We start from the raw sequence: 15,529 nt of genomic DNA, 5'->3' as shown, positions 1-15,529 counted from the left end.
TCTGCAATTGCCCACTTTAGTGGCAAAAGATTTGATGAGTGTCCTTGGGGAAGAAATTTGAAACCACTGATTTAAATAAAATTTTAAATGTTTATGACTTACAATTTATAAATTCAATTCAATTTAAGGAGTTCTACAATCTGAATTTTAGAGCTTACCTCATAGGATCTTGTCACTTTACAGATTAGGAAAATTAAGCTCAGAAAAATGCTTTCTTCATTAATATATAATAAAACATTTGATAGAATCCTATTCCATAGTTCTTTGCCCCAAATATCCCTCCCTTTATTTCAAATTCATTTCTTCTCTGTATATTGGTAAAACTTGAATTTTCTTTTGCTATTTTTATAATGATTCTGTATACAATAGGAAATTTGTTATATGTAAAACAGATGTTGAAAATCTTTGAAATGAGGTAAGGACGAGTTGGAAAGGGCCAATAATTTTGAGGCCAGTAAACATAATGCTGAAAACAAAGATGATTTTTAATATACCTCTCATGAAACATTTCAGTTTGGTAAGGACCTTTCCTCCTACATAGTGAAATCATCTATGTTAAATATAATGTGTTAATTATATTATATCCTCAACCTGAAGATGGGGGTTGGCTATGACATAAGAATGTCTTTTTCTAATATAATTTGGTAATTTTTCAAAAGCTGGAAATTTATTAGCTTGCTTTTAGGCTTTGTCTAAACAATGTTCTTTTATCAAAATAAATGCATCTGGTTTTGGATATCTGGGTCAAAATGCCATCTACCCTTTCATATAACTGAGGATGCAACAATTATCAAATAATTCAATACATTTGTAACAGAAGGTCATCAAACAACATTACAGGACTGGTAAAGAATCAATCTCTCTCTCTTTCTCTCTCTCTCTTTCTCTCTCTCCTCCTCTCTCACTCCCTCCCTCCTTCTATCCCTCCCTCCATCCTTCCCTCCTTCTCTCCTTCGATTCTAAATTGTGACTAGAACTGAGATTGAAGTTGGTGTAGTATAGAGATCAAGAGTTCTGGCTTAAGAATCAGGTTTCTTTGGTTCAAATCCTGGCTTTGTCACTTAATGCACTGATGCTGGGCAAAGCTATCAGTCCTTCTCCACCTTAGTTTCTTTATCTGAAAAACAGTGTTAATAATAGTACCTACCCCACAGGATTTGGACTGATGATAAAATGAGTGGATATGTGTGTGTGTGTGTGTGTGTGTGTGTGTGTGTGTGTGTGTGTATGGACACATATGTGTATATTTACTAAGAATAATGCCTGGCTCACAATAAACCCTCAAATAAATGTTAACTATTATTACTTATGTGCTATCCATTTTCTCATTACAAATACTGTAGCAGAATTCAAACTTGGAAAACTACAAAGTATCTCCATTTAGGATTTCAGTCCCCTTGGTGAATTTCAGAAGGTCTGAGAAGCATTTATACTTTGGTGGCTCAGCCAAACTTTTATTAAGCTTTCTCAAATTCTTTTTTTAATGTTGAAAACAGCTGCATGTAAGCCTTTTCTTTTGGTCGGTTGAAGATTCCAAAATTGAAAAGCAATAGAAAAAAGACACCCAATAAGTAAAATTTTTAAATTTTGAATTGTATTTACATTTGGGCTGAGGAATGAGATACTCATTTCTTAATTCCTCCCCCCCCCCCACCCCAAGGAAACAGTAAATAGTTTTTAACAGTAATTCTTTAAATTAAAGGTGTATTTTAGAATTACTTTTCTTTCTTCACAACAAAACTGCATTTCATGTTGTTTTGAGCTGCAGTGTTTTCTCTTCCCAGTTTACTATTTAATTTTAATATTTGTCAAACTTGTTTAATATAAAAGACAATAAGAAAATGCAAACTATTATGTATATAGACTCCAATTTAATAAACTATGCAAAAAGAAAGTTATTTTTATGAAGCAGAGAATTGAATAAACTGTTCACATTTCTCATTAGCACTTTTAAGCAAGTAAAAGAGAAACATGACATTTAACTATTCTAAACTTCTGACAATATTCTGACAGTTTTCCAGAGGCACACTGAATGGGTATAGAAATAAATGATAGTGATCAGTGGTGCCTTTTAATAATTTACAATAGTGTGACACAATGCTTTCTTTTTAGGCCCTCATGACATTCTTCAATAAAGTGATTGCCAACGAATCAAAAAACCGAATGAGTATATGGAACATTTCTACTGTAATGGCACCAAACCTTTTCTTCAGTAGAAGCAAACATTCTGATTATGAAGAATTACTGTTAGCAAACACTGCAGCCCATATCATCCGCCTAATGCTTAAGTACCAAAAAATCTTGTGGAAGGTGAGTAACTGTGTGATGACTGTGACGTACTCCTTGGGAGTCAACCAGCACTCAGGAAACCTAAAGGCTCCATGAGCAAGCAATGCCCTTAGTCACAGGGAGGAAATACGATGATAGAATCCCAGGTTGCAGGTGGCATCTTTATACATTCTTTAAGGGCTCCTCCTGAGCATGTTCTCTCTTTTGAACAAGAATCCTAATAGTTTTTTTCTAATCTTTACAAGGACAAATGCCACAGTTCCTGGTTCCAGGATACTGAGTGGCCAGAAGGAGTTTCCTTAACTGAACACAGAATCTACTAGGAAGGTTTAATTCAAGGGTTTTCTTTCTAGTCAAGCTCTTTTTCTTCTCCAGGTTCCATCTTTCTTAATCACTCAAGTTAGAAGAATGAATGAAGCCACGATGTTGTTAAAGAAGCAGCTCCCAAGTGTCAAAAAGTTGCTAAGGAGGAAGACCATAGAACGAGAGGTAAAAGCAAAGGAGGGTGCAAATATTGTTGCTACCCAGGTTTTTTATTTCTCAAAATGAGGTACGAAGTAGCTTGTAATTTAGAACCCAACATTTTATAGTCTCATAAAGTATCAGTCTTGTGACTATGTAAACATTGTGGAAGTGGTGTCCATCAAAGAGTAATATTTTATTGAATTATGTGCATTTTGGTTGAAGCTCTTGAAATATGTCTATCATGAAGATTATTTAATATTCTGTTCAGTTAAGTACTTAAGGCTAAAATGGTTCTCAAAAATGCTGAAAGTTGACATTTTTGTCCCTGTGAACTAAATTTAAGATTCCAGTATTCAGTATATCTAATAAGTAGAAAGATTTCTTTCTTGACTAGATACTGAAAGAATATCTTATCTTCAAGTTGTCATTGCATTCTGAAGAATTTTTGTGTTCACACAGTTGTTTGTGTGGAAATACATAATGGAAACATATTTTAGAAACATTATTTTTATTGCCTTAGTTTAATTTGAAGATGCTCATGGGTGTCAGGCATAGTATTTGACCTTGAGGAGGATGCAGAAATACATGAAATTCACTTTGCCCTTAAAGAAATTTACAACTAATGTGGGAGATAAATGTGTATAAGAGTAATGAATATGCATTAAATGCCAGATCAGTTGTGCAGGCCATGTGCCAGAACCATGCTGAGGAGAAAGAAATGTACTCCAAAATGGGAAATATGGACAACTTCATGGAAGAAGTGGCATTTGAGCTGCATCTTAAAGGAAGGATAGCATTTTGAAGGGAGAAAGGAGGGGAAAGTTCACCCAGGGAATGGACTAGTAATACCAAGGCAGTGAGATATCACAATCATGATGAATGGCTGGCTTCCCTTATTGGTTATAGGCAAAGTGACTTCAGATCAAGTAGAACCATGACATTTATTTGGAAAAAAATTTTGATTTGTTTTGAGAGTAATTCACATAATAGAAAATTCACCATTTTAACTATTTTAAAACGTACAATTCATTGGTTTTAGTATATTCAATGTCATGCAACCATTACCACTATCTAATTCCAGAATATTTTCACCATCCCCCCAAAAAGAAACCCTATACCAATAAAGCACTCACTTCTCATTATCCCCACCCCATAGCCCCTGAAAAACACTAATCTACTGTTTGTCTCTACGGATTTACCTATTCTGGACATTTAATTTAAATGAAATCATACAATAGGTAGCCTTTTGTTTCTGACATCTTTCAATTATCTTATTGTTTTCAAGGTTCTTCCTTATTGTAGCATGTATTATTACTTCATGTCTTCCCCTGTTTTCATTTGATTTCATATCCCTCTTTAAAAAAATATATTGAGATATAACCCACATATTATACAATTCATCCATTTAAAATGTACAATTTAGTGGGTTTTAGTATATTCACAGATATGTGCAGCCAGTAACACAATTCTAGAACATTTTCATCATCTCAGAAGAAAAACCCACACCCTTTGGCCATCATCCCCGTAACCCTGCCTGCTCCATTTCCACCTCCCAGCCCTAAGCAACAAGTAATCAATCTGTTTGCTAATCTAGTTACTGTCTCTACAGAGTTCCCTATTCTGGACTTTTAATGAATGAAAATCATATGATGTGGGGTTTTTATGACTGGCTTATTTTACTTCCCATTATATTTTCATGGTTCATCCAACTAGTAGTATGTATCAGTACTTCTTTTTATGGCTGAATAATATTCCATTACATGAATACATTTCATATTGTTTATCCATTCATGCGCTGATGGACATTTGGGTTTGTTATACCTTTTAGCTATTATGAACAATGCTGTTATAAACATTAATATACAAGTTTTTTGTGACTATGTTTTCAACTCTTTTGGGTGTATGCTGGGTCATATAGCAAACCCTATGTGACTCATGTGAGGAATTGTCACCGTTTTCCAAAGCAGCTGCACAATTTTACATTCCCACTAGCAGTGTATGAGGATTCAGATTTCTCCATATCTCCACCCACACTTGGTATTATCAGAATCTTTTATTCTAACCTCCGAGTGGGTACAAAGTAATTTCTCATTGTGGTTTTGATTTGTGTTTCCCTGAAGACTTACGATGCTGAGCGTCTTTTCATGTGCTTATTGGCCGTTCATATATCTTCCTTGGAGAAATGTCTGTTTAGAATCTTCCCCATTTTTGTTTGGGTTATTTGCCTTTTCATTATTAAGTTGTAAATGTTCGTCATGTATCCTAGATTCAATTCCCTTATCAGATGTATAATTTGAAAATATTTTTTCTCGTTCTAGGAGTTGTCTTTTCAATTTGTTGATTGTATCCCTTGATGCACAAAAGTTTTAAATTATGATGGAGTATAATTTATTCACTATTTCTTTTGTTCTCATGTTTTGTTGTCATGTCTAAGAATCCTTTGTCAAATCCAAGATCATGAAGATTTTAACCCTATGTTTTCATCTAAGAATTTTATAGTTTTAGTTTTTACATTTATATCTTTGTTCCATTTTGAGTTATTTTTGATATATGAGATGGATTTGAGTTACTGTATAGCATCCATTCATTTCAGCCTGACAGACTCTCTTTAGCATTTCTTGTAGAGAAAGTCTGTTAGTAATGAATCCTCTTGGCTTTGTTTATCTGCCTTAATTTCTCCATTTTTTAAAGGATTATTTTGCCAGATACAATTTTGGTTGACAAGTTTTTCTTTCAACACTTTGAATATGTCATCCCATTGTCTTCTGGCTTCCATGGTCTCAGTTGGAAAATCAGCTGTTAATCGTATTAAGGTTCTCCTGTGTGTGATGAGTTACTTTTCTCTTGCTGCTTTCAAGATTCTTTTTATCTTTTGATAGCTTGATTGTGATGTATTTTGGTGTGGACCTCTTTGAGTTCATCCTGTTTGTAGTTTGTTTTGGATAGTTAGATCAATGTCTTTTAGCAATTTGGGGGAATTTTCAGACAATATTACTTCCAATGTTCTTTCTGTCCCTTTCTCTCTTCTCCTTCTGGGGCTGTCACTATGTATATGTTGGTGCACTTGATATTGTCCCACAGTTTCTTAGGTTCTGTTTATTTTTCTTCATTCTTTTTTCTTCCTGTTCCTCAGACTGGATAATCTCAGTTGACCTATCTTCACATTTGCTGATTTTTTTTTTCTCCTGTCTCTTTAAATCTGCTGTTGATCCCCTCTAGTGGAGTTTTCATTTCAGTCAGACTTTTCAGCTCCAGAATTTCTATTTTATTTCTTTTTATTTTTTCTATATCTTTATCGATAGTCTTTGTTTGATAAGATACTGTTTTCATGGTTTCTTTAGTTTTGTAGATATGGGTCCCATTACTTCATTAAACATATTTAAGATAGTTGATTTAAAGTTTTTTTCTAGTAATATCAATGTCTAGGTTTAAAGAGTTTCTTCTGAAACTTTTTTTTCCTTTTTATGGGAGCATATTTCTTGCCATTTTTTACCTGACTCACAATTTTTTATTAAATAATGAATATTTGGAATATTATAATGTGGCAAATTTGGAAATACAATTATTTCCTCCTCCTCAGGGTTTGTTGCTGGTGCTATTATAGCTGTTGCTTATTTGTTTAGTGACTTTTCTGCTGAACTGATTTTGTAAAGTCTGTATTCTTTGTTTTGTGTGGCTGCTGAAGTCACTGTGCCGTTAGCTTTGTGGTTAGCTATTTTTTGGACAGAGATTTGCTTAAACCCCTGGAACCAAAAAACTCCAAATCTTTGCAGATGAGCTCTGTGTGTTTGTTGGGGCACATCTTCAACATTCAGCAAGGTAGCGTCTTCATTTCCTGCTTAGACCACCAGGTATGAGAGCTTAAGTTCTCTTCGGGTCTTTCCTGAACATTTGCACAGCCCCCGACATGAACGTGGCCTTCCAGATTCTCGGGACTATGTTAGATCTTTTCAAAGCTCTTATTCCTCAAAGCATCTAACCTCTAGGCTTGCCTGTAAAGCTTTTTGGTTATTCTATTGTTTTCTGCAACTCTTGTCCACTGCATCAGGCAACAATGACTAAAATATTTGCCTATAGATGTTTTCAACATTATAGCATTTTAGCATTGATAAAGTTCCAAATTAGGCAAGCTAAAGGCAAACCTTTTGAGTCACTCTTCCAGGGAGCCACCAGACAAGTCAGAACAAATAATTAGAATTCTTTGTGAATGAGGTCTTTTTTGCTCACTCCAGTACCTATATCAGGAATGCAGGCTATTATTTTCAAGGCTGTCAAAGAAATAGGAACAGAGATGGCAAAGTGTACGTTAAAATGCCACAAATCTTGTTTTTCTTACCAAGATTCAGCTGTTTTTCTTACTTAAGCACTCCCCTACTTGAACCTTTGATTTAGTATCCCAAGTCCTGAAAAAGTTGATACTGACAGTTTTTGTTAGTTTATTCATTGCTTTTATGGAGGGACAGATTTTCGGAGTCCTTACTCTTCCAATTTCACTCTGAAAAAATTTATGGCAAAAGTATGATCCGTGTGGAGCTGAAACTGAAGTCAGGTCAGGCTTTGCCAACTACTGTGTTTCCCTGAAAATAAGGCCTAGCCAGACCATCAGCTCGAATGTGTCTTTTGGAGCAAAAATTAATATAAAACCCGGTCTTAATATAATATAAGACCATGTATATAATATATAATATAGTATGATATAATATAACATAACATAACATAACATAACATAACATAACATAACATAACATAACATAACATAACATAACATAATATAATATAATACCAGGTATGATATAATATAGTATAATTTGGTCTTATATTAATTTTTGCTCCAAAAGATGCTTTATAGCTGATGGTTCGGCTAGGTCTTATTTTCGGGGAAACATGGTAGTAGTCCTATGAGCCTGGGCAAATTAAAGTATTTCTCTGAACCTCAACATTACTATAAATTGGGGATTGGGGGAGTAATATTATCTATCTCAGAGTTATCCTTAGTATCAACTCATATACTGTGTGTTTAAAGCACTTTGTAAATTGTACAGTGCTATATGAATGTTAGTTATTTCAATGTTTTAATTGTAAATAAAACCAAGGTAGAATTTAAAGTTATAATACCATGTTTTTTAATTCATAACTTTGATTGGAATAGACAGTTTATTAACAGGTTACAAATTTCAAAAGGTGGGATAAACTATAGAATAAAAATTGGCCACGTCTGACTTCCCCTCCCACAGATAAATAATGTCACCAGTGAAAGGGTATGTGTGCACAGGAACATGCAGGTATATATACTTCCAGAGAGGTGCTATGCACATACAAGCAAATATCAGTATATATTCCCCTTTTTCACACGAGTGCTAACACACATGAAGCACTGTCCCGCAACGTGCTTTACTGTCTTAGAAAATCATGGTGATTATTCCACATCAGTCCAAAAAGCTTTCTTCTCTGCTTCTTTTGCATGATATTCCATAGACACATCACAATTTATTTAAGCCATCACAATTATTGAACAGATTGTGTCCAGTCTTTTGTTATTTTGATTTATGCTTCGATGAATAAACTTGCTATACATCATTTCTCATAAATGAAGTACATTTGTAGGATAAATTTATAGATGTGGAATTGTTGGGTCAAAGTACATATACATTTTATAATTTGGTAAGTATCCCAAAATGTTTTCCATAAAGATTATACCAGTTTATACTTTATAACAACAGCTTGTTTTCCCAACATTAATCCTAAAAACTAAATGTGTTTTATTTAGGTTGCAAGCCCCAAAATATCAAAGGTACTACAAAAATCACCCTCTTCAAGAAGAATGGTAAGAAAATAAATAATTTCCTTTCCTCCCTAATTATTCTCTGGCTACGTCACCATATCTATGTATAATTTTGGTCATAATTTATCCTTCAAACTTGACATACTCAGTTTGACACCTAAAAGAATAGTACAGGAACTCAACTAACTTATGAGTCAAGATGTGTGGTCAGGCATCTGTACACAGTGTGAATACTACGGGAAGTTATAAAGAAAATTTGGTTATTATGACTCTAGGTTCAATAACGTCAGGAGTGTGGAGTTTATCATACAGAGGCTTTGTGGGGGGGTGGAAGGAGAGGGACATGAGATGACCAAGAAAGTGTTTCAGGAGTACAATCTTGGCTCCAATGAATGAGGGGCACTCTGTCCCCGACACAAGTCCAAATTCCTATATACATTCCCTGCCATGCTGTCCTGGTTCTTACTGGTATTAGGAGAATAGCACAATAAGAACTGACCCTATTTTAAAATATTTTATATTAGTTCCTAGTGCTGCCATAACAAAATACCACAAACTGAGTGGCTCAAAACAATAAAAATTTACTCTCTCACAGTTCTGGAGGTTAGTAGTCCAAAATCAAGATGTTGGTTTTGTCAGTTCCTTCTGAGTATGTGAGAGAAGGATCTGTTCTTGACATCATTCCTAGCCAGTAACCACTGATGTTTGTTAATCTGTGCCTCCATCTTTATATGGCACTTCCCTGTATACATATCTTTTCCTTTTACAAGGACAACAGTCGTATAGGATTAAGGGCCTACCCTACTCTAGTGTGACCTCACCTTAGGTAATTATATCTACAATGACCCTATTTCCAAGTTAGGTCATCTTCTCAGGTATTGGGGGTTAGGACTTCAGCATATCTTTGTGATGACAGTTCAATGCAAAATGTATTCCTTTTGGGGTATATAGTGAATCAATTCCCATAAATCTACATCAACAATACCATCCTTTGAGAATGCACAGATTTAAAGTGATTACCTGAAGAGTAGCAGATCCTTAGATACAAGTTTATTTCTCTTCATCGCTAGATAGGGAATTTTTTAAACAATCAAAATTTTGAACAAAGAAATTTTCCAGTCAATCCTGGCAAAAGAGAAATTTTGTTAATTCGACAGCAAAATTCTTTGACTATTTCATTTAGTAGAGAGCTCCAAAGTCCCTAGGCCAATCACGTCATGTGAATCAGACTCCCTTCCCCAGTAGTAGTGTATGCTCTGCTCTTCCCAGTGTTATCAGCACACCTTGGGGGATCACGTTTCAAGTGGCCATCTATTTTCTAATTGTTCCTTAAATTTTTCAGAAGATTGATTTTAAAATATATTGAAATCGGAATTCTGCTGAAAATAGGCTTATTTGGGACATTGTTCAAGGAAATGAAGGAATAGAAACATCAGATTTTTCTCACAATCCAGTTTTACTTCTCGAGATTTTAAGGCATTACAGTAAGACTTAAGTGTACAGTGACGGTAAAATCCCAGATTAAGTTTCATTGAATCTCTTTTTATGAAGCAGTGTTTCATTCTAGTTAAATGCTGATCATGTTTACATGATTTCCTAATTCAGAGTGCCACTGATTTCATATCTCTTAAGTGCAATCATTGAACAGATCATCCTAATTTGACAGAATGTACTAAACTTTTCCTCATTGTCAGTCTGATGTGCCGGAAGGAGTCATAAGGGTTCATGCTCCACTTCTCTCGAAGGTGTCCATGGCCATTCAACTCAATAGTCAAACCAAAGCCAAAGACATACTGGCAAAATTTCAATATGAGAACAGGTGAGTAAACGTGAGTAAAGGTCTCTGTACAAAGACAATGAACTTTTACCAGATGAGTTCCTTTCCAGCAATTTTCAAATTTGGCCTTTTTGAAAAATTAGAACCTGTTACTTTGGGGACTTTACCAATAGATGAAGTTAGTAGACCAGAGAATTGTTGGTAACAGAAGTTTTGTTTTTTTAAAGGAATTTCTATAAATGGAATTTTTTTTATTGAGGTATAATTGACATATAATATTATATTCATTTCTGGTGTACAACATAATTATTTGATATTTGTATGTATTGTAAAATGATAACCACAGTAAGTCTAGTTAACGTTCATTACTATGTGTAGTACAAAATTTTTTTCTTGTGATGAGAAATTTTAAGATGTGCTTTCACCGCAACTTTCAAATATGCAATATAGTATTATTAACTATAGTCATCATGCTTTATATTACACCCCATGACTTACTTATTTTATAACTGGAAGTTTGTACCTTTTGATCACCTTTACCCATTTTGCCCAACCCCACCCCCCCAACTCTGGCAGCCACTAATCTTTTCTATGTATCTGAGAGATTGGTTTTTTGTTGTTGTTTTATGGCTTTTTGGTTTCTTAGATTCCAGATATAAGTGAGATCATATGGTATTTGTCTTTCTCTGTGTGATTTCTCTTAGCATAATGCCCTCAAAGTCCATACATATTGTTGCAAATGGAAAGATATCATTTTTGATGGCTGAATAACATTCCATGATACATAGTTGCATTTCCCTGATGGTTAGTGATGTTGAGCATCTTTTCATGAACCTGCTGACTATCTGTATGTCTTCTTTGGAAAAATGCCTATTCAGATCTTTTGCCCACTTTCTAATGTTTGTTTGTTTATTTGTTTTGCTATTGAGTTATATGAGTTTTTATATATTTTGGGTATTAATACCTTATGATGTATGGTTTGCAAATATTTTCTACCATTAAATGTGTTGCCTTTTCATTTTTTTGGATGGTTTCCTTTGCTGTGCAGATCTTTTTAGTTTGATGTAGTCTACTTGTTTATTTTTGCTTTCGCTGCCTTGCATTTGGTGTCAGGTTCAAAAAACCATTGCCAAGACCAATGTCAAATAGCTTACCGCTTACCGGTATGTTTTTTTCTAGGAGTTTTATGATTTTCGGTCTTTATTAAAGTATTTTATTTTGAATTACTTTTTGTGTATGGTTTAAGATTACAAATGGGATTCCTAACAGGATATTTGTTCTGTCTTGGTGTCTTTATTTACTCAATGAATTTTACTTTTTACTAGAATAAAAATTATAGCAAGTTAGTTTTGTAAATCTCCTGATATTATTCCAGACTCCAATGAGCTTTAACATGCCTATATCAGATAAAGTTAATGTAGTTAAGTGAACATCATACCTGTTGCTTTCCTTAAAACATACTATCAATAAACCTTGGGATCAGAATATTTAAAAAAAAAAAAATCTTGGAAGTATATATGTATCTGCCATAAATTGCCTTGAAAGAGTATAAATAATACTTTTTGTCTAGGTATGCTTATTCAAGGATAAACATTTGCCCTGAGATTTTTAAAAGATGAGAAACAATCATTTAAATTTGTCCATTAGAGAGCAGGTACAGTTTGATGGTCTGTAATCAAACTCGCATGGATATTCTTAAAAAGAGGCTTTGAAATCATATTAAAAGGAGTACCCATGTTGAGCAAAAAAATTCAGCTGCAAAAGATTACATACTGCAAGACTCCATTTATATAATATTTTTTACATTACAAAATTTTAGAAATGCAGGATAGATCAGTGATTACCAGGGATTGGGGAGGGGTGATTGTGGGGGGAGGGTGAGATGAGTGTGGTTATAAAAGAGCAACACAAAGGACCTTTGTGGTGTTGGAACTGATGTCTTGACTGTGGTGGTCAATAAAAACCTCTGTAAAATTGTATTGAATTTAAAACACACACAAATTAGTACATTAAAATGGGAAATCTGAGTAGGATAGGTGTATTGTATCAATGTCAACATCCTGATTATGACATTTCACTATAGTTTTGTAAAATCTTACCTCTAGGGAGAACTGGGCAAAGAGTAATATCTCTGTTGTTTCTTACAACTACATGTGAATCTATAATTACCTCAACAAAACTTCAATTAAAAGAAAAACAGAAGTAGCCAACAAAAGTAATCTATGGTGTTAGAAGTCAGGACAGTGGTTTTCTGTGAGAGTGAAGGTTACTGACTAAGAAGTCATGACAGTGGCTTCTAAAACATTCCTTTTTAGATAAAGGGGCTGGTTACATGGTGTGTGCACTTCATAAATGTTTTATACTTATTATGCGATCAGATATGTATAGCTTTCATAGAAAAGAAAAGAATAGACAGAGGCCAACAGGAGCTCCAAACATTTACTCCTCTGATTACATTTACTGCTGCTGGCCCTGACACCTAACACTGTCAATAGTTACCACTAGGTAGTAATAGACAGACTTGAAATTCCATTCAAGGAATTTAGGCATCCAATAGATTTCTACTTACATAGGTAGACCTTTTGTAGAAAGAAAATTTTGGATCATAGGCCCCCCCCCCAAAAAAAAATGAACCTTGATCTAAACCTCGTATCTTATCTATAAAAAAAAAAACCAAATGGATCATAGAATTAAATGTAAAACGTGAAACTATAAAACTTTTGGAAAATTACATAGGACATAACCTTTGTTATATAGGGCTAGTGACGAGTTCTTAGACTTAACATCAAAAGCATGATCCATCGGAGATAAAAATTTATAAATTAGACTTCATCAAAATTGAAAATTTCTACACTGAAAGACCCTGTGAAAAGGATGAAAAGACAAGCTACAGACTTGAAGAAAATATATACAACACATATCCAACAAAGGACTAGTACCTAGAATAAATAAAGTAAAAACCCAAATAATCCAATTTGAAAATTTGCAAAAAACATGAACAGACATTTCAACAAAGAGCATATACAGGTGACAAATATGGACATAAAAAAGTGTTCAGTATCTTTAATCATTAATACCTATGAAAATGGGTAAAATGAAAAATAGTGACAACACCAAATACTGGCAAAGATACAGAGAAACTGGATCACTCATACATTGGTGATGGGTATGTAAAATGGTATAAAGTCACTCTGTAAGACGGTTTGACTTTTTTTTTTTTTTTTGGTAAAACTAAATATGCAATTATGTGGACCCAGCATTCACACTCCTGGGCATTTATCCCAAAGACATTAAGACTGTTTCACACAAAAAGCTGTACACAAATGATTATGTTAGCTTTATTTATAATAATCAAAAACTGTAAAAATAAAAACAGATATTCTTCAACAGGTAATAATGACTAAACAAACTACAGTATATCCATAGCATGGTAAGCTACTCAGCAATAAAAATGCAACTACTTGGGTGACTCTCCAGGAATTTATGCTGATTGAGAAAAGCCAATACAAGAGTTCCATTTACATAACATTTTGAAATGATAAATGTTTAGAAATGTAGAATAGAATAGAGGATAACGGCTGGGGGTGGGGATAGGAATGAGGACCGGGAGGGGGCTATAAAAGGGAATTTGTGACAATGGAAATGTTCTGTATCTTGACTGAATCATTGTCAGCATTCTGGTTGTAATGTCGCACTAGAGTCTTTCAATACTTTACTATTAGAGGAAACTGGGTAAAGGGTGCACAGGATATGTCTGTATAATTTCTTATAACTGCATGCAAATTTACAATTATCTCAAAAAGTTTAATTAAACAAAGAAGAAAGCACATATCCCTCTTCCTTACAATAGAGAGAGGACAATCTTTGAAGTAACTAAGATGAAAGTCATTCCTGAAGTGGGATGGAGATCAGCAATGACTTTTCCAGACTCTTCTACCCCAGCATTCTAGTCTGGGGTAGAAAATTATATTGGGCAATTATCTTCTCTGACTTGCTTTTATTATATCACTATAGAGCAGAGACATAATTAAATCAACATTAGACAGCAAAACTTAGGCAAGCTTAGAAATGTGACATGGGCTGAGGAGAGAATCCCATTCAATTTTTGGCAAATACACAAATGAAATCTGACTTATTTTGAACTGAGAGTAATGCGACCAGTGACAGGGCAGTATTAAACATCCAGCTGCTCGTTGGCCAGCCTTGATATGCCAGCTCTTTGAAATGGAGCTGACAGTTGTGGACAGAATGTGTTCCGGGTTGCTGGCGAGCACCACGGCATCCATCTTGGGGTCGAATAGTCCCATCCTCTCTGTGCCTCAGATGCTTGTCTGTGTTGAACAAACAAAAAAAAGTTTTTACCATAACTTCAGTCATAATAATGATTTGTGGCGTGTATTTCACTCAAGGCAGAATGAATTGTGTGTTGCCATGGTTATTTAATCTACAAATTTACCTCAGATCATGAAAGAGGGTTAAAATTACATTGCTTTCTCCTTTTTTCAGTCATGGTTCATCAGAATGCATTAAAATTCAGAACCAAAGGTTATATGAAATTGGAGGAAATATAGGTAAGAATTCTTTAACAATTTTTATTCCTAATTTCTCTGATTTCTCTAAAAGACATACAATGCTATTATTGTAAAAGTATATTTTACAAGCTTCATAGATATAAATTCAAAGTCAGTATGTTTCTGATATTTTTAATATCATGTAAGAACAGTATGACTTTCCAAAAGTATTTTCAAAATTTTAGTTGACATGGAGTAGACTTTTGAGTCTTATAAATGTGACTCAAACCTGGAAAGTCTCTTTCTGGAGATTCATGTAAAACAAAGAAAAGAACATCATAGAACTTTCAGATTCATGACAGCTTCTTTTTTAACTTTTCTGCTTTCACTCTCAGCTCAAGTTCATCTTCCTATTTCCCTGAGGGGTTAAAAAAGGAATCAAAAGAAAATTGATTGTTAGCAAGTAAAATTCCCTCTAATTGCTTCTGTGTCCATATCTTCTGCTTGCCCTCCTTCACCGTCCAGATGAAATATCTGTGCTCCTATTTAAGACCAGAACCTCCACTCATGCCTTACTTTGTGTCCCCTCCTGCCCAGTTAGGACATTGATCTGGTCATTCCCCCATTTTCTCGTATATCACAGCTTTTCCCTCCAACTGCATCATTTTTATCTGCATAAAAATTTGGGTAATTACTCTCATCTTT

At 34.3% G+C, this 15,529-nt stretch overlaps 1 protein-coding gene across 13 annotated transcripts in view; it reads left to right on the top strand.

Annotated features, from left to right (window-relative positions):
- ARHGAP28 (Rho GTPase activating protein 28) overlaps positions 1–15,529 on the top strand; it is a 178,347-nt gene that overhangs the window by 157,399 nt on the left and 5,419 nt on the right. For all 13 annotated transcript variants that reach the window (XM_088797906.1, XM_088797908.1, XM_019755792.3 and 10 more), the window contains 5 exons: positions 2,113–2,310; positions 2,665–2,778; positions 8,522–8,578; positions 10,231–10,355; positions 14,820–14,884. In XM_088797906.1, coding sequence (XP_088654032.1) covers positions 2,113–2,310; positions 2,665–2,778; positions 8,522–8,578; positions 10,231–10,355; positions 14,820–14,884 — 559 coding nt within the window. The remainder of the gene's footprint in view (positions 1–2,112; positions 2,311–2,664; positions 2,779–8,521; positions 8,579–10,230; positions 10,356–14,819; positions 14,885–15,529) is intronic.

Source organism: Rhinolophus sinicus, chromosome 4 (assembly GCF_057876585.1).
Source record: "Rhinolophus sinicus isolate RSI-liver-muscle chromosome 4, RSI-T2T, whole genome shotgun sequence".
Classification (NCBI taxonomy): Eukaryota; Metazoa; Chordata; class Mammalia; order Chiroptera; family Rhinolophidae; genus Rhinolophus; species Rhinolophus sinicus.
This window is presented reverse-complemented; position numbering and strand designations above follow the sequence as displayed.